The sequence below is a fragment of the Mobula birostris genome, chromosome 5 (assembly GCF_030028105.1).
Source record: "Mobula birostris isolate sMobBir1 chromosome 5, sMobBir1.hap1, whole genome shotgun sequence".
Classification (NCBI taxonomy): Eukaryota; Metazoa; Chordata; class Chondrichthyes; order Myliobatiformes; family Myliobatidae; genus Mobula; species Mobula birostris.
In genome coordinates this window covers 36,728,307-36,747,686 of record NC_092374.1, presented here as the reverse complement: position 1 = coordinate 36,747,686, position 19,380 = coordinate 36,728,307, and the positions used below count along the sequence as shown (strand labels likewise).

General features: G+C 39.8%; 1 protein-coding gene across 2 annotated transcripts in view; it reads left to right on the top strand.

The window, feature by feature from the left end:
• iqgap2 (IQ motif containing GTPase activating protein 2) overlaps positions 1-19,380 on the top strand; it is a 287,122-nt gene that overhangs the window by 190,811 nt on the left and 76,931 nt on the right. For both annotated transcript variants that reach the window (XM_072257878.1, XM_072257879.1), the window contains exons 19-24: positions 1,689-1,859; positions 2,287-2,370; positions 2,782-2,853; positions 11,338-11,407; positions 17,779-17,987; positions 18,491-18,640. In XM_072257878.1, the coding sequence (XP_072113979.1) occupies positions 1,689-1,859; positions 2,287-2,370; positions 2,782-2,853; positions 11,338-11,407; positions 17,779-17,987; positions 18,491-18,640 (756 nt within the window). The remainder of the gene's footprint in view (positions 1-1,688; positions 1,860-2,286; positions 2,371-2,781; positions 2,854-11,337; positions 11,408-17,778; positions 17,988-18,490; positions 18,641-19,380) is intronic.

Sequence of the window (19,380 nt, the reverse complement as noted above, 5' to 3'; positions counted from 1 at the left end):
GGCAGTGGGGGAAAAATCTTCAGAAATAGCTGCAGTAGAGTTTGCAATATATTCAGCCTTGTATGGACAGTTGCAACACCACAGTTAAATGTTCTCTGGCTCTGGTAGCCATGGCCACATGCCTGAAGCTATGGCAATTAGAGCCATTTGGTGAAAGGTAGAAGGCTTAGAAGAGTTGTATGATTCCGTGATTCTATAAGCCATTGACGTCTTTGTTCAAATGACTTGCCCGACATTTATCCCAGAATCATCCAATTATATAGGATATTAACAGGTCCTTTGGCCCAACTCATTCATGCCTATCAGGCTGCCGAACTGAGCTAATAGCTCTTGCCTCCTAAACCTGTCTTATCCTTTTACCGATCCAAATGTCTTAAATATCAGAATTGGTGCTGCCTCTACCACATCCTCCAGCAGCTCATGGCATATACCCATCTCATTTGTGTGTGTGTGTGTGTGTGTGTGTGTGTGTGTGTGTGTGTGTGTGTGTGTGTGTGTGTGTTGGGGGGGGGGAGGAATGCCTCTCAGTTCCCTTTTAAATCATTCCCCTGTCATTTTAAATCAAAGTTCAAAGTAAATTTATTATCTAAGTACATCAACACTCAGTGGCCACTTTGTTGGGTTCACCTGGACACCTTGTTAATGCAAATATCTAATCAGCCAATCCTGTGGCAGCAACTCAATGCATAAAAGCATGCAGACATGATCAGTTGTTGTTCAGATCAAACATTAGAAAGGGGGAAAAATATGATCTAAATGACTTTGACTGCGGAATGGTTGTTGGTGCCAGATAGGGTGGTTTGAGTATCTCAAAAAATGCTGATCTCTAGGGATTTTCCTGCACGACAGTCTCCAGAGAAGGGGTTTCCAGCCTTTTTTATGCCTTAGAGCTTTACTATTAACCAAGAGATCCATGGACCACATGCTGGGAACCGTTACTCTAGAGATTGCAGAAAATAGTGCAAAAAAAAGTCCAGTGAGTGGCAGTTCTGTGGTGAAAACACCTTGTTAATGAGAGAGGTCAGAGGCGACTGGCCAGACTGGTTCAAGCTGACAGTAATTCAGATATCAATGTGTTACAACAGTGATCCACAGAAAGGCATCTCTGAACACACAATGTTCTTAACCTTGAGGTGAATGGGCTAGAGCAACAAACGACTACACTGGGTTCCACTCCTGTACCTAATAAAGTAGCCACTGAGTGTCCAATAGGAATATCTGAGAGTTATCCATCTGGTTTCGGATGAAAATGTCTGAAGCACAATATCTATAATAACTGAATGAGACTAGCTGTACCTTGCTGTCGCTGCATGATCGCCTAAGGGGACACGCATCTCGTTAAACTGCTGCAGGTTAATTCTTCCCTTCAATCTCTGTTTTTTTAACTGCTTTACATCCAAATTAATGCAGCCACCTGCTTTCAAGTTAGAGCTCAAGCTCCAGAGCATTTATTTAACATGCTTAGCTTTGGCTCCAATTTTTGCAAAAAGCAATCGGGATCAAAGAATGCATGGAACCAATAGCTGGTGTCAAATATCGCGCTCTGCCAATTTGCTTCCAACTGTTTTTCATCATGTACGAAGTGATGCCCAAGTGACTTTTATAAATTTCTTGCATCAACATGAATAATTTGTATTGTTGACCAATTTTTCTGATTCCAACTGACGATGCTTTTGATTATTTATCAGGATATTACTGACCAAATAACGACAGCCTATCACCGTGAGCAGCTATGGCTCGCTAATGAGGGCCAAGTCATCCGTCTGCAGGCACATGCAAGAGGCTACCTTGTAAGGAAAGCTTATACTGAACGAAGGAACTACCTCCACAAACAGGAACCTTCAACCATCCGGATACAGGTGTGGGTGGAAATTAAATAGTTATAAATAAACATGAGAGAATATATTAGTGTAAATTTATTTTATTTCACCATTCACCCATGTTGAATGTTTTGAGTGACCAGATGCTTACTAACTGTGTTTCCCTGGCAACAGGATTGCTAACCCAGTGTAAAAAAAATTTAAAACTTATTTAATATTTTGAAAGTGAATTCCTTCATTGATAATTGTGTTCTGTTCATATGGATATGTTAATTTATTTTTGTTTTCACATAATGCCTCATTTGAATATTAACACTCAGTAATTATTGTTTTAAAGTTTGAGTATTCCTTCGAGTATTTATGCTGCAGTAATAGTGAGGCTTGTATATACAGTATATGTGGGAAATGGTGTCCAAGTTCGAGGAAAATTTTCTTTAATCCTCTCTATGCTTCATTTTTTTTATAGTCATCTTGGAAAGGATATAAACAGAGGAAATCTTACAAGAACAGGTTAAGGGTCATTCAAGATAATATTACTGCTATTATCAAGGTATTTTTATTTTGTGTTATAGATTTAAGAATGTTTTAGGAACAGTTTCTTCACTTCTGCAATCTAATTATGAACAGTCCATGAATCCATGTTACCTCACTACTTTATGCATCCTTTGCACTAATTTTTTTTTATATTTCTTGTTATAATTTGTAGTTTTTAATGCTTGGAACTGTAGTGCTGCCACAAAACAGCAATTATCATGATACATCCCAGTGATTATAAACCTTATTCTGATAGCTTTTATGAGTCAGGAAAATATTGTATGATAAAATCTTCATATTAATTATATATCTGCAAACAACCATCACCTTGCAACTGATAAGGAAGTTGAGAAACAGAGCCCAGTTAATGATTACATCCTAAACATATTAAGAAAAATTCTACAACCCATGTGTACTGTTTCTATAGATCCAGTCAATGGTAAGGATGTGGAAAGCAAGAAAGGCGTATCGTGCACGATGTCAGTACTTCAAAGATCATGTGAGTTGAACCTATAGGTGGCTTCCATTTTCAAGAGGTCATCGACATTTTCAAGAACTTTGCTCGGTCCATGGTGTGACTGGGAGTTGAATTTGTAAAACGGTCTCTTTGATAGATTATCCTTTCACTCTAGTTTTCTTTCTTGCAGTGAATGAAGTTTTTGCTTTATCATGGGTTCAAAAAGAGCGGCAGCTGTCTGCTCCTGTTTGTTGTAAATTTGAATTATACTGTCCTGCTATGCAATGGGATTAGAATAAAGGCAACTTGCCTGCTTTGGCTGAAGGTGTTAGAAGGAGTATAAAGTTGTAGTAAAACATCTTTAAATATATTTTGACAAGATAACAAATATATGTAATAGCTCAGATACTGACTGAATTAGTATTATGTTTTGGTTAAAAACATGCAGTAGTATGTCAAATAAACTAGCAATAAAGTATTTCTTGCAAGAGAGTTAGAGCTGTATGCCTGCCCACCAAAAGGGGGAGTTGTAACATTAAATGACTTTCCTGATATTGCATGTGGAGGTATTTTCTTCTTCCCATGGAGATGGAGGGGGATTGATTCCACTTGGATGCTCAGCACAGTAGTTGAATGGTAGAAGCAGTGAATTAAAATGAAAAATTGCTAAAAAGAACCCTATCGGGACTTCCGGTGACGCCATAATTCAGTTTTGACCTGCCTCGCATTCCCTCCACGAAACTCGAGGAATAATAGCTGTTAAGTTACTTTAGACCATATATGAAAGATATTTTTGCTTAGTAAAGAATAGAGGGATGTGAGTATGGCGTCTCGAACTTCAAGACATGCTGGAAAACAAGAAATACAAAGAGAAAGCAAAAATAAAAAGATACAGTTCATGCCAGAACAGGCCGAAGCCAGCAAAGGTGATGATATGGCCGTGATACTACGTGAGTTGAAAGAGCTGAGAAAAGAAAATCGAGTCATTTTTTAGATCCAAGGCATCCCTATTTAGACTGGAAACTTCGGTGACAGACCTGAAGGAACAACTGGGCCTACTTGAGCAGAAATCTACTGAGTCCAGAATTAGTGCTAACGAGGATGCACGTTTCCAGCATGAGAGAGCACTTAAATACTTGTTGGAGCAAGAAGTCGCTCTTACCGCAGCTTGTGATGATCTTCAGAACCGCTTACGAAGGAATAACTTAAGAATCTATCAGATACATGAGGGTAGTGAGAAAAGGAGATATGGTGGGGTTTGTCAAGCAGTTAATTAAAACACCGCTTCAGCTGCCAGAGGACTTAAATATGCGCATTGAAAGAGCTCCCCGATCTCTAATCACAAAGCCGGTGCTTTCTGCACCTCCACGCTCCGTCATTGTACGCTTCTTGGATTACACGGTAAAAGAGGCAGTACTGCATCAAGCATGGGCTCGAAAACAAGTTACGTTTCAAGGCAGAGTCATCTATTTTGATCAGGATTACTCTCCTGAGGTCCAGAAAAGAAGAGCAAATGTCCGCGCCGTGATCAAACAGCGAAAGGAGAAAGGTGTGCAAGCAATTTGTTGCTTCCCGGCGCAGCTGAGAATAAACTTGGATGTCGGAGTGAAGACCTCTCCTTCCTTGACTGAAGCTTTACCACACTGAACAACCTGGGCATCTCCGTGCCGGTGAGTGGGAGGGAGAAGCTGGAGCAGTGACTCATCAGCGAGGTATGGCAGGTGCAGCGGAGGGAGCGCTGCGCTGTCGGAGGCAGACATGAGAGCTTTCCTGACATAAGAAGAGGACGATTATATTTTTTCGTTCAAAGAAGGAGGTATTATCAATCAACACACATCAAAGTTGCTGGTGAACGCAGCAGGCCAGGTAGCATCTGTAGGAAGAGGTGCAGTCGACGTTTCAGGCCGAGACCCTTCGTCAGGACTAACTGAAGGAAGAGTGAGTAAGAGATTTGAAAGTTGGAGGGGGAGGGAGAGATAGGAGGGGGAGGGATAGAGCCAAGAGCTGGACAGGTGATTGGCAAAAGGGATACGAGAGGATCATGGGACAGGAGGTCCGGGAAGAAAGACAAGGGGGGGGGGGACCCAGAGGATGGGCAAGAGGTATATTCAGAGGGACAGAGGGAGAGAAAGGAGAGTGAGAGAAAGAATGTGTGCATAAAAATAAGTAACAGATGGGGTACGAGGCGGAGGTGGGGCCTTAGCGGAAGTTAGAGAAGTCGATGTTCATGCCATCAGGTTGGAGGCTACCCAGACGGAACATAAGGTGTTGTTCCTCCAACCTGAGTGTGGCTTCATCTTTACAGTAGAGGAGGCTGTGGATAGACATGTCAGAATGGGAATAGGATGTGGAATTAAAATGTGTGGCCACTGGGAGATCCTGCTTTCTCTGGCGGACAGAGTGTAGGTGTTCAGCAAAGCGGTCTCCCAGTCTGCGTCGGGTCTCGCCAATATATAAAAGGCCACATCGGGAGCACCGGACGTAGTATATCACCCCAGTCAATGGTGTCTTCTTTGGATTGATTAATAATTTCTGGTTGTGAGTAATATTTAACTGTCTTCGTCAACATGTACAGCTATTTACCAGTGTAACTGACATGCTTCGATATACAATGCAGTTTTGTGGGGAGGGCGAGTTAAATTTTGTTCAGAAGAGGAATCACCAAGGGAGGGCAACAACTCAACCAGGGGGATATGTTTTCTCTGTGGTTTGTAGTTATGACAGCACTGTATGCATGTTCCCCAGAGAGAAGCAGATGTCATTACTCTCTGCCTGAGTATCATCAGGGGTTGGTCTTGATAAGAGAAAAAGCAGTCATATTGATTTGTTTTATCAGGAATCTTAAAAGACCAACTGGGTATTTGGAAGTCTTGTTTGGTTTTGTAGTATTTTGTGGGTTATATTCTTTAGTAAATAGTTCTCTAGGCATTGGCAGGTCTTTACAAGTTTTTCAGTTATTAAACTATAAAAATGCCGGGTTTGGTCGAAGGTAGGAGGGGGGAGGTGATATAGTAAGAGAGATACTGTATTATGGTCACTTTCAACATAATTAGTTATAATATTAATGGAATCAATCACCTCATTAAAAAGAAAAAAAATTGGCTCAGTTGAAAAAAACTTAATTGTTCTATAGCTCTATTACAAGAAACACATTTAGGAGACATGGAACATAAAAAATTAAAAAGAGAGTGGGTAGATCAAGTCTATTATTCATATTGCCCTAATAGTAGAAAGAGAGGAGTTGCAATATTAATTAACAGATTTGTTTATTTTGTGGTGGAAAAAGAGGTTACAGACAAACAGGGTAGATATGTGTTAGTTTTGGGCTCGATGGGAGGTGAAGAACATCTATGCACCAAATGAAGATAATCCCACCTTTTCCAAAGAAGTAGCTTTATTACTTGCCAGGGAAGCTAGAGGTACTGTCATAGTTGGAGGAGACTTTAATTGTATTCTTAATCGGAGTTTGGATAAATTACCCGGGAATGGGGAACCCCTGAGCAAGAAGTCTAAAGTGGTAAAAGTTATGTTGAATGAGCTTGGGCTAGTTAATGGCTGGAGAACATTGAATCCAGGTGCCAGGGGTTTTAGTCATATATCAAGAGCCCATGGCTCATATTCAAGTGTTGACCTTATTTACATCCCAAAGACGAATCTACATCAGGTGAAGGAATGTGTTATTGAACCCATTACATTGTCAGATCATGTTCCTAATAGACTTGTACTGAAAGTAGGCTCTGAGCAGCACTTCAAATATTGGAGACTCAATGTTTCCACGTTGATGGATCCCTCTTCCTATAATCAACTAAAACAGTGCATTGACGAATACTTTGTGACAAATGACAATGGGGAGGTTTCCCCTCGATACTGTGGGAAGGTGCAAAATCTGTGATTAGGGGAAAATGTATTGATGTGGCTGTTCAAATGAAAAAAATCCCAAAACGAAAAATATAATCAGTTACAAAATGAAATAAAAAGATTAGAACAAAGGCACAAATTAACATTGAACAAGGATGATTGGAAATACCTCCAAATGTGTAGGGATGCCTTGAGTGAGCTGCTCACATATAAAGCAGAAGGAGACCTTAGATATACAAATCAAAAGTATTATGAGATGGGGAACTGGGCCAATAGTAGAACTACCAAAAGCTGTCTTTACAACCCTATCTACCTGTGATGCCACTTCTAGGGAATTTTGTATCTGAATTCCCAGATCCCTCTGTTCTACTGCACTCCTCAGTGCCTTACCATTTACCCTGTATGTTTCTAATCTGTAAATATCTAAAAAAGTGAGATCTGAGTAAATTATATTTATTAGAGAGTTGATCAAAAGACATAAAACAATTATCCAAAAATAAATCGCGAAAAGATATTATACCTTTGGTTTTCCAATCAAAGTAAGCTTGATTCATCGTGGAAGGTTGAAAAAGAAAATTTGATATAATGGGACTTGCTAGAATAAATTGATTAAACCCAAAAAATCTTCGGAATTGAAACCATATACGTAAAGTATGCTTAACTATTGGGTTATTCATTTATATAATTTAAAAGAAGTAAAAGGAAGTGAAGTTCCTAAAACCGAACCCAAGGAAAACCCTTGTAATGAATTAGATTCAAGATTTACCCAATGAGGGTTTAAAGATACGTCCAAATCTCGTAACCAAAATTTTAAATATCAAATCTTAATTGCCCAGTAATAAAATCTCCCGAAATCTAAAATTCGGGAGGGCGAGCCCCTGCTCCTTTTTAGATTTCTGTAGATACCTTTTACCTAACCTAGGATTTTTATTCTGCCAAATATATAAGGAAATTTTTGAATCTACATTATCAAAAAAAAGATTTTGGGATGAAAATTGGAACCAATTGGAATATATACAAAAATTTGGGCAAAATGATCATCTTAATAGCATTAATCCGACCAATCAAAGACAAAGAGATTGGCGACCATTTGGTAAATAAAAGTTTAATCTGATCAATTAAAGGTAAAAAATTAGCTTTAAATAAATCTTCATATTTTTTCGTAATTGTTATCCCTAAATATATAAATGAATCAGTAACCAATTTAAATGGTAAACGTCCATAAGTAGGTACATGCTTATTTAAAGGAAATAATTCACTCTTATTAAGATTCAATTTGTAACCAGAGAAGTTACTAAATTGAGCTAACAGATCTAAGATAGCAGGAATTGACTTCTCCGGGTTAGAGATGTATAACAACAAATCATCTGCATATAAGGATAATTTATGTATTTCATTTCCACGGGTAATACCAACAATATTTGGCGAGTCACGAATAGCAATTGCTAAAGGTTCAAGAGCAATATTGAATAGTAAAGGACTAAGAGGGCAACCTTGCCTAGTGCCACGAAGAAAACGAAAAAAAGATCTATAATTATTTGTACAAACCGAGGCTACCGTGGAGTAATATAACAGTTTAAGTCAAAGGCCTTACTGAAGTCCATGTAGACAACATTCACTGCCTTCCCTTCATCCACTTTCCTAATAACCTCCTCGAAAAACTCCAATAGATTGGTCAAGCATGACCTACCACACACAAAGCCATATCGACTCTCCCTAATAAGTCCCTGTCTATACAAATGCTTGTAGATTCTGTCTCTTAGTACTCCCTCCAATAACTTACCCACTACCGAGGTCAAATTCACCGGCCTATAATTTCCCGGATTACTTTTCGATCCTTTTTTAAACAACGGAAAAACATGAGCTACTCTCCAATCCTCCGGCACCTCACCCGTAGACACCGACATTTTAAATATTTCTGCCAGGGCCCCTGCAATTTCAACACTAGTCTCCTTCAAGGTCCGAGGGAATACCCTGTCAGGTCCTGGGGATTTATCCACTTTAACTTGCCTCAAGATAGCAAGCACCTCCTCCTTTTCAATCTGTACAGTTTCCATGATCTCACTACTTGTTTCCCTTAATTCCATAGACTTCATGCCAGTTTCCTTAGTAAATACAGACGCAAAAAAAACCATTTAAGATCTCCCCCATTTCTTTTGGTTCCGCACATAGCCGACCACTCTGCTCTTCAAGAGGACCAATTTTTTCCCTTACAATCCTTTTACTCTTAATATACCTGTAAAAACTTTTTGGATTATCCTTCACTTTGACTGCCAAGGCAAGCTCATGTCTTTTAGCCCTCCTGATTTCTTTCTTAAGTATTTTCTTGCACTTGTTATACTCCTCAAGCACCTTATTTATTCCCTGTTTCCTATACATGTCATACAACTCTCTCTTCTTTATCAGAGTTGCAATATCCCTTGAGAACCAAGGTTCCTTATTTCTATTCACTTTGCCTTTAATCCTGACAGGAACATACAAGCTCTGCACCCTCAAAATTTCTCCTTTGAAGGCCTCCCACTTACCAATCACATCCTTGCCAGAGAACAACCTGTCCCAATCCGCGCTTTTTAGATGCTTTCTCATTTCTTCAAATTTGGCCTTTTTCCAGTTCAGAAACTCAACCCTAGGACCAGATCTATCCTTGTCCATGAACAAGTTGAAACTAATGATGTTATGATCACTGGAACCAAAGTGCTCCCCTACACACACTTCCGTAACTTGTCCTAACTCGTCTCCTAACAGGAGATCCAATATTGCATCCCCTCTAGTTGGTCCCTCTATATATTAATTTAGAAAACTTTCCTGAACACATTTTACAAACTCTAAACCATCTAGACCCCTAACAGTATGGGAGTCCCAATCAATATATGGAAAAGTAAAATCCCCTACCACCACAACTTTATGTTTCCTGCAGTTGCCTGCTATCTCTCTGCAGATTTGCTCCTCCAATTCTCGCTGACTATTGGGTGGTCTATAATACGACCCCACTAATGTGGCCATACCTTTCCTGTTTCTCAGCTCCACACATAAGGACTCAGTAGACAAGCTCTCTAATCTGTCCTGCCTGAGCACTGCTGTAATATTTTCCCTGACAAGCAATGCTACTCCCCCACCTTTCATTCCTCTGCCTCTATCACATCTGAAATATCGGAACCCTGGAATATTAAGTTGCCAGTCCTGCCCCTCCTGTAGCCAAGTTTCACTAATTGCTATAACGTCATAATTCCATGTGTCAATCCACGCCCTCAACTCATCCGCCTTCCCCGCAATACTCCTAGCATTGAAATATATACACCTCAGAAGATTTTTACCACCACTCACAACCTTTCTATTTGCAGCTTTGCTTGAACTTTTAACATCATTTATTTTCACCCCAGCCACACTGTCAGCTCTGGCACTCTGGTTCCCATCCCCCTGCAAATCCAGTTTAAAGCCTCCCCAACAGCACTAGCAAACCTCCCTGAAAGGATATTGGTCCCCCTGTAGTTCAAATGTAACCTGTCTCTCTTGTACAGGTCCCACCTGCCCCAGAAGAGGTCCCAATGATCCTGAAATCTGAAACCCTGCCCCCTACACCAGTTCCTCAGCCACTTGTTCATCTTCCAGAGCATCCTATTCTTACCGTCACTGGCACGTAGCACAGGTAGCAATCCTGAGATTACCACCCTCGAGGTCCTGTCTGGGACTGTCCCAAATTAAGGGAATTTTGGTACCGGGTCACTGAGGAAATGAGAAAGGTTTTAGATATAAGTATACCCTTTGAACCTAGTCATTTAATTTTAGGCAACCTCCCGCAATTTGCACTAGAGAAGAATAAACTATACATGTTAAGAGTCTTGATTTTGATTGTCATAAAATGATAACTGTCAGCTGGCTTAAATCTCGCCCACCCCCTTTAGAACAATGGATACAGAGACAGAAAGAAGTGAACTGTATGGAAAATATCACTGCAAGTCTACAACTGAAAATGGACTCTTACTTGGAATGATGGAACTCTGTTATAGTGTACTTGGCATAGTGAAAGGCCAATACAAGGGCCTGGTAAAATGTGGGACTTGAGTTGATTTACTGTAGAATATGATTTTATTTAAAATAGATGTAAATCTACATTGAGGGGTGATGTAAAGTACAAATGTTTGTATGTGGATCATGTGTATGTTTGTATGCAATTTGTGCTCTTGGTTTCTTTTTTTCTTACTCCTGCTCTCTTTTACCCCTGGTATTGTTAATATAGGTATTTACCATTGTGCAGTGAACTGTGGACTGATAGCCAATGCTTGTTTGTTGATAATTGTTGATATGTGTTTGTTCAATAAAGTTTTAAAAAAACCCTATCTTTAATCCAGCTCCAAGAAATTGAATGATATTTTTTAACTTTAAAATATTGTTAAATCTGCAGCAAGAAACTTGCACACTTAGAGATAAGAGACTGAAAATGCTGGAAATCCAGAGAAACATTTAAAATGTTGGTGAAACTGTTTGGGGCACCTAGCATTTATGGAGGGAAATGGACAATCAATGTTTTGGGTCTAGACAGGAAAGAACTTTTGAAAGATGCTGCTTGACTTGCTGAGTTCCTCCAGCAGTGTGTGAAGTTACACACTTAGTGTAGATTGACAGCGGTGGATATTGAAAATAAAGTGATTTTTTTCCCCTTTCTCCCAGACACCAGAAATCATTAAGATTCAAGCATTCCTCAGAGCAAACAAAGCTAAAGATGACTACAAAACATTAAGTGAGTACTTAAATATTTGCCCTTGCTGTCGAATGTTGTCATTGCTGAGGGTAGAATGTAAATCAGTTATTGCCTCTTAATTGGGATTGGACAAAACCCCACAACTGGCTAACTCTGGCAGTACTGGTTTGTAACTGCTTTCTCAGATGCTTTATTTCTGTCTATTTTGATTCCTGGTTAAGTAGGGCCTGGTTTTTGGAAATACTTTGTCTTTGATTATACAGCATGAAAATAGATAACTCAGCACTAACCTACACAAACATCTGCACCAATCTTGTTTTGCTCTCGTATTCCAGCTACCTTTGGAGGGTCAAATGTAAGAGGAAAGTGTATGGTAAATGACAGGACCCTCAGGAGCACTGATTTGCAGAGGGATATTGGGGTGCAAGTCTGCTGCTTGCCCAAAGTAGCAACAAATGTGGGTACAGAAGGCACACTGGCCTTCATCGGTTATGTTGCTTATAAAAGTTGGGAAGTTGTGTTGCAGCTGTGTGCAAATATGGTTAGGCAACATTTTCTGCAGTTTTGTTTGCTGCATTACAACATTGCTTTGGAGGGTCTGGAGAAGGTGCAGAATAGGTTCACCAGGATGTTGCCTGGATTAGAGAGTATAGCTATTAGGAGAGGATGGACAAACTTCGATTGTTTTCTCTGATGTGCCAAAGGCTGATCGAAGAATATGAAATCATGTGATGCATACAGTGCTGCTAGAAAATTTGTGAACCCTGTAAAATTTCCTCTATTTCTGCATAAATATGATCTAAAATGTGATCTGATCTTCACTCAAGTCCTAAAATTTGATAAAGAGAACCCTAATTCAAAAGGCATTATACTTGTTCATTTATTTACTGAGGAAAAATGATCCAATATTACATGTATTTGTTGGAAAAAGTATGTGAATCTCTGCATTTAGTAACTGGTGTGACCCCCTTGTACAGCAATAACTTCATCCAAACGTCTTCGGTAGCCATTGATTAGCCCTGCGCCTCGACTTAGAGGAATTTTAGGCAATTCCTCCTTACAAGACTGTTTCCGCTGTGGGAAGTTGATGGGCGTCCTTGCATGAACTGCTTGCTTCCAGTCCTTCCACAACATTTCTATAGGATTACGGTCAGGACTTTGATTTGGCCATTCCAAAACACGGATCTTCTTCTTGTTAAACCATTCTGTTGTTGATTTACTCTTGTCTTTCGGATCATTGTCTTGTTGCATTATCGGACTTCTAATAAGCTTCAGGTGATGGACTGCTACCCTGACATTCTCCTGTAAGATGTCTTGATACAATTTTGAATTCATTGTTCCCTCTGCAATTACAAGCTGTCCAGACCCTGGGGCAGCAAAGCAGCCCCAAATCATGATGCTCCTTCCACCAAACTTAACAGTTGGGATGAGGTTTTGGTGTTGGCGTGCAGTGTATTTTTTCCTCCAAGCATAGCAATGTGCATTTCTGCCAAAAAGTTCAACTTTTGTCTCATCTGTCCACAGAACATTGTCCCAGGAGCATTGTAGAACATCCAGGTGGCCTCTTGCAAACTTGAGACGTGCTGCAATGTTTTTTTTGGACAGCAGTCGTTTCTTCCATAGTGTCCTTTCATGAGCACCATTCTTATTCAATGTTTTTCTTATAGTGGACACATGAGCAGAGACTTTAGCAAGTTCTAGAGATTTCTGCAGGTATTTTGCCGTTCCCTTGAGTTCTTTCTCACCTCCTTCAGCATTGCATGTTGTGCTCCTGGTGTGATCTTTGCAGGGCGGCCACTCCTAGGGAGAGTAGCAACATTACTGAGTTTCCTCCATTTGTGGACAATTTCTCTTACTGTGGACTGATGAACACTCATGTCTTTAGAAATGCTTTAGTAGCCTTTTCCAGCTTCATGCATCTCTACAATTCTTCCTGTCAGGTCCACTGAAGACTGTTTTGATCGAAGCATGGTGCAAATAAACAGATCTTTCTATAGAAGAGTAGACTCTGTCAGTAGCCTGACTTTGTCTGTCTTTTTCATAGGGCAGGGCACCTGTACAACCCACACCCCCAATCTCATCGCATTGATTGAAACACCTGACTCCAAATAGCTTCTGTAGAAGGCATTACCCCAGAGGTTCTCATAATTTTTCTAACAAATACATGTAATATTGGATAATTTTTCTCAGTAAGTAAATGAACCAGTATGTTTTTAGTGTTATTTCTTGAATTGGGTTCACTTTATCTAGCTTTAGGACTTGCATGAAGATCTGATCACATTTTAGGTCCTATTTATGCATAAATGGAAAATTCTACAGGGTTCACAGTAGAGTCACTACGAGCAGAGGTTTAAGGTGGGAATGAGCAACTTTAAAGGAGATTTACATGGTATTTTTTTTAAACATGGTACCGGGGAGGTGGTGGAAGAAGATACAACAGCAATACTTAAGCATTTAGAGAGGCCCATGAATTGAGAGATGTGGACCACATGCAGACTGATGTACTGTTTAATTTGGTATCATGTTTGCAGGGACATTATAGGGCCTGTTTCTATGTTCTTTTCCCCCTTTGTTTCTGTGCTTGCTTGTGTACAGAAACTGCTGTAGCCAGTTCAGACTCACCTTCTTTCTAGAGCATCCAGTTAGGTTATTTATGACATTCTGAACCAATTGTTTATTCACCTGCATTAATTCCATACCTCATCATATTCTTGTCTCAAAATACGCCATTTTCTGTCTTGATAACTCAGATTGCTTCTGTATTCAAAGCCTTTGCGGGGGTGAGTGTGAAGAGTTGTAAATAGGCAATTTCTACTACCAGTGAGAGAAAAAAGTCTTTATAATTTTTATCTCAATGGCTTGCTTCTAATTTGAAAGTACGATCTGCCTAACGTCCCTAGAAGGTTTTGATGGAACATGAACAATAACTGGAGTGGCACAGTAGCATAGTGGTTAGCACAATGCTTTACAGTACCAGCGACCTGGGTTCAATTCCCAACGCTGTCCTGTGAAGAGTTTGTGTGTTCTGTCAGTGACCGTGTGGTTTTCCTCCAGGTTCTGTGCTCTGGTTTCCTCTATCAGTCCAAAGATGTACCGGTTGGTAGGTTAATTGTTCTATGATTAGACTGGAGGTGCTGGGCATGATTCTGTGCTGTTTCTCCATAAATAATAATGCAAAATTGAAATATTGGAATATTTAGGTCAACAGTCTAAGCACTTCACATGTGCTTGGTGTAGGGTGGTGAAAATCATTTGTCTATTTTGCTTTCAACTTTTCTGACGTTGTGTGGGCTTCAAATCCAAGCTGCAGTGGAGCTGCATCAGTTCTTGGTTTGGACAAACAGCATTCTTTGCAGAAATATCAGAGCAGTGGCACTTGGGTATGAATTAGAAAGTGTCTTTCATGTTACCTTATGCCAGTATGCTTATCAGTCCCACCCATTCCATTGTTTTCCTATACCTCTCGCTCATCCACCTACACCAAGGGCTAATTTACAATGCCCAGTGAACCTACAAGATTATCTTTGTGATATACAAGGAAGAGTCACTCAGTCACAGAGAATGTGTAACGTCCACTTGGTGTTAAGGTCAAAGCCATTTGACTGCTCCACTGAGCTGAACTTTTAGATTGAACTTAAGCAAAACAATTGAAATTAGGGCTGATATTCAGAAGAAGATATCAAACAAACATTTAGGGTAAAAAGCAGATATTGCACAAAGTTTATTTATCACAAAATTTGCATGGATGAAGAAAGGTCTTTATCTGATCTTTGAAAAAATTATTCATTCCAATGGTCATTGTTTAGATTATGAAGACACGCAGTCCTCTTTTATTGTCATTTAGTAATGCATGCATTAAGAAATGATACGATATTTCCTCTGGTGTGATATCACAAAACACAGGACAGACTAAGACTGAAAAACTAACAAAACCACATAATTATAACATATAGTTACAACAGTGCAACAATACCATAACTTGATGAAGAAGTCCATGAGCACCGTAAAAAGTTCAAAGTTTCTCAAATGTCCCACATCTCACGCAGACGGGAGAAGGAAGAAAAACTCTCCCTGCCATGCCGACCACGGTCCGACTCTGAGTCATCCGAAAACTTTGAGCTCTGATCAGCTCTCCGACACCGAGTACTGAGCACCATCTCCATCCGAACGATTCAACCTCCATCTCGGTCACGAACAGCAGGCAAAGCCAGGGATTTTGAGGCCTTCCCTCCAAAAGATTCCCGATCATGTAGTAACAACAGCAGCGAAATGGCGTTTCAGAAATTTTTCCAGATGTTCCTCTGTGCTTTCACATCTGTCTCCATCAAATCAGAATTGTCCACGGCCCCTATTTAATGGATACAATATCATTTTTCACCGGAGGGCCGCGCACACGTGGCACGCTGCGCGCTCTCCTCCCGTTTTATTAAATGATTCCAGAATGTTTTTGTCTTCACTACTTTGCCCATAGATCTGTTCCTGCAGTTTATTTTAAGTTAGTATTCCGATTCCATGGCGCTAAGCTGAGATCTTCACCTCCTTCCCAGTCTTGAAAGCCCACAAAATTCCTCGTAATTCAGACAAGTAACACCAAGAGCCAGCCTGGTCACTTTTCTTTGCACTGTCTTCAGCCTCACAATGTTTTCTTTGCTTCCCAGTCACAGTACTTAATTTGCACAGTTTAATCACTGTTTGAAAATGTAGTTCATTTTACTGACATTGATTTGCTTCCCTTTGTTTAAAAATGATGAGTATTAACTTCTAGAAACTTTCTTCAAACTGGTTCTCAGTTTTCTAGAAGTGTGTGTATCATTTTATTTACCACTTTGTGGAATGTTGCCAGCTATTTGTTTCATATTTTTATGTTACATTATTTGGCCCTTTTGTATTTTATCCTGTTGTAGCTGCCCCCATTGAATTAAATGCCATTCCATGTTTGGTTCTCCCTTTAAATGTAATCAATTTTAATAGATTTTTTATTCAGAAGTCCTACAGTATAAAGCAAAATAGTGACTTAGGCACACAACTGAGTACCGACTACTGTTACTTTAGATGGCGGTTTACTTAACGAAGTTTCTCAACAATGAAGTGACTGATTTAAAAACTCCCGCATGAAGTGCTGTTAACAATATCGGAAAACAACTGTGCAGACACCGAATTTACCAGTCTTAACTTGGACCATTTTCTCAAAAGCTGCATTAACTTCTGTTCATTCAGAAGTTGTATAAACAACCATTTTACTGGCTATTTTTAATAAACAGCTGAACAGAGAAATTTCCAATACAAATTTTGAGATGCTTAAAGAAGATAAATTCTTCATTTACAAAGCCATTTGTTTGGTGTAAGCATCTTTTGCCAACCATAATTACATCGTTTACATGTCCGGGAGTCATTAGTGTCAACCAAGTACATTTTGTTCCATGTGGACTAGTTTTATTTGAGACATTCCTCTGGGCAAGTACTTCTTTTAAAAAAAACAAATAAATGAATCAGAGAATTGGAGCAGTGTACAGGATGCCTCATTTTTGTTATTATTCCTTCAATGTTAGCTTTATAAGTGTCACAGATTCCTGTGGGTGAACGTTTAAGCAGCAGCTTACAGTTGTATGTTGAGATTACAGACAGAATAATTGTCATTGTCAGTTGCTATGTGGATGCTTCCTGTACAGCTACACAGGATTATTTAAGAAGTAAGGGATGCTCTGACAAAAATCTCTAGAAATTGCAATTTTTCTTTTAATCTTTAACTTATCCAGCAAGAACTGCTATTTCTCATTCTCATACACTTCATAGAACATAGAAAAATTGGAAATAATTTGGAAAATGTGTAGATTAGTTGGTAGATAGATGGGTTGAGTTGTTCATTTCATTCGCAAATGTTTCGTCACCATACGAGGAGACATCATTGTAATTTGTGGTGTTTCCTCTGAATACTTGGCCTTTATGTACTTAACATTCAGAGTAAAACTTGCGATGTATTGGCTGGCTATTGTACAGTGTTGTTCATAGTCCCGTCCACAAACCTGCAAGTTCCTTCATTCAAGCACTTAATTGTAAACTCTCCAGTTAAATGGTGCTGAGCCGTACAGACACATATCTCATGATCATCTAATTGGTTGACCGACCAAATCTGCACTGAAGCACTACAGTCCCCCTTTAGCACTACAGAGTAAACAGTCCACTAGTATCCAGTTCTGATTATCGGGGCTGCCAAAGAAAGACATTTACTTAGTTGAGAGTATAAGCTCTTTTACCATGCTTTACCCTTGTATCTGAGGAACGCTGATGGCATGTTGGCAGCCAGTGTGTGGCCTTGAAGGTGAAAGTGCCACAGAGGTTGGAGAACACCAGCAACAAGGTAACCATTTCTTCCTAGGTGAGTGACTACCCTCTTCCTGTTCTTCCTGTAGTCAATGCCGGAGAGCCACCTCTGAATGTTGTGAGGAAATTCGTACACTTGCTGGATCAGAGTGACCTGGATTTTCAGGAGGAGTTGGAAGTCACAAGATTAAGAGAGGAGGTTGTTACCAAAATCCGGTCCAATCAGCAACTCGAGAAGGACCTCAATCTAATGGACATTAAGATTGGTCTCCTAGTGAAAAACAGGATCACATTGCAGGTCTTTTTTTTTTACATTTTATGGTCTTTCCTTTCCCCTTCCTGCTTCTCCATCATTCTTTCTTCTATTGTATCCTAGCGACCGCCCTATCCATGCTCCTTTTCACTACTTCATGCCCTGCAGGACAATTCCGCCCTCATTTTAACTATCTCTCTGTCTTTCCTCATCCCTAATGGCCCAATCAATTGAATGCCTCATCAAGCAGGCAGTTGCATTATGAGAGGGGCAAGTACTTCAACATGAGAACGTGGAGCAGGGTTAGCTGAATTCAGCCATCAAGCCTGCTCCACCATTCAATAAATCATGAATAATCTTCTACTTCAATACTATTTTCCTGCCAAATTCCCTCATCCCTCAAAGTGTTGTTTGTACTTTTGAATGTAATCTGTGGCTGAGCCTTTGTAACACTCTGAGGGACAAGAATTCCAAAGGTTCACTTCGTAGATCGGGAAGCTATGAGTATAGCTTGAATTATCATCATTTTCTCCCTATTTCTTCAACAGGATGTTATTTCTCACAGTAAGAAAATGGACAAGAAGAACAAGGGCCAAGCTATAGAAGTGATTTCAGGTGACAAGCAAGGGCTAAAATCACTTAGCAAAGAGAAGAGGAAGAAACTGGAAGCATACCAACATCTATTTTACCTGCTGCAGGTACACCAACACCTACAGAGTGCTAAAGCCAGTACTTTGTATTGTATCTCTGGTTGACAGAAGTGTATAAGACAGCCTCTAAGTCACTAGCATTTAGTGGGAAGAAAGGAGGCCAAGGAAAGATTTAGAAATAAATGACTGCATTAGGTACAGAGCCACAAACACAAGTACGCTTGCATAATGTAGCTGATCACAGGGCATCTTCCTTTTGCCAGCTATCTGATTGTTTCTTAGCACTGAATAAGATGTTTAGCTACCTCAAAAAAATCTCTGCACATTTATTTATTTAGAAATACAGCTCAGAGCAATGCTGCACACCACCCAGCAGCCCACTCATTTAACTTTGGCTTCATCACAGGACAATTTATGATGACCTACTAACTGGTACATCTTTAGACTGTGGGAGGAAACCACAGCATCTGGAAGAAACCCACACACACAGGAAGAACATACAAACTTCTTACAGATGGCGGTGGAATTGAAATATGAACTCAAACACCCAGAGCTGTAATAGTGTCGCGCTAACTACTACACTACCATAGTGCCTTGTGAATAACTTTCCTCTTGTTTAAGCTATGGTTTTAGATCATGTTACCATATTGATGATCTATTTCAGTAGTATTCCATACAGAGTTTTACCCAATGTAAGGCCGGGGGAGTTCACAACTCAGTGAAAAACTACAACACTGTGAGAGTAAACATGCTTATTGCTGAATCAAAATCCAATTTTATATGATTTA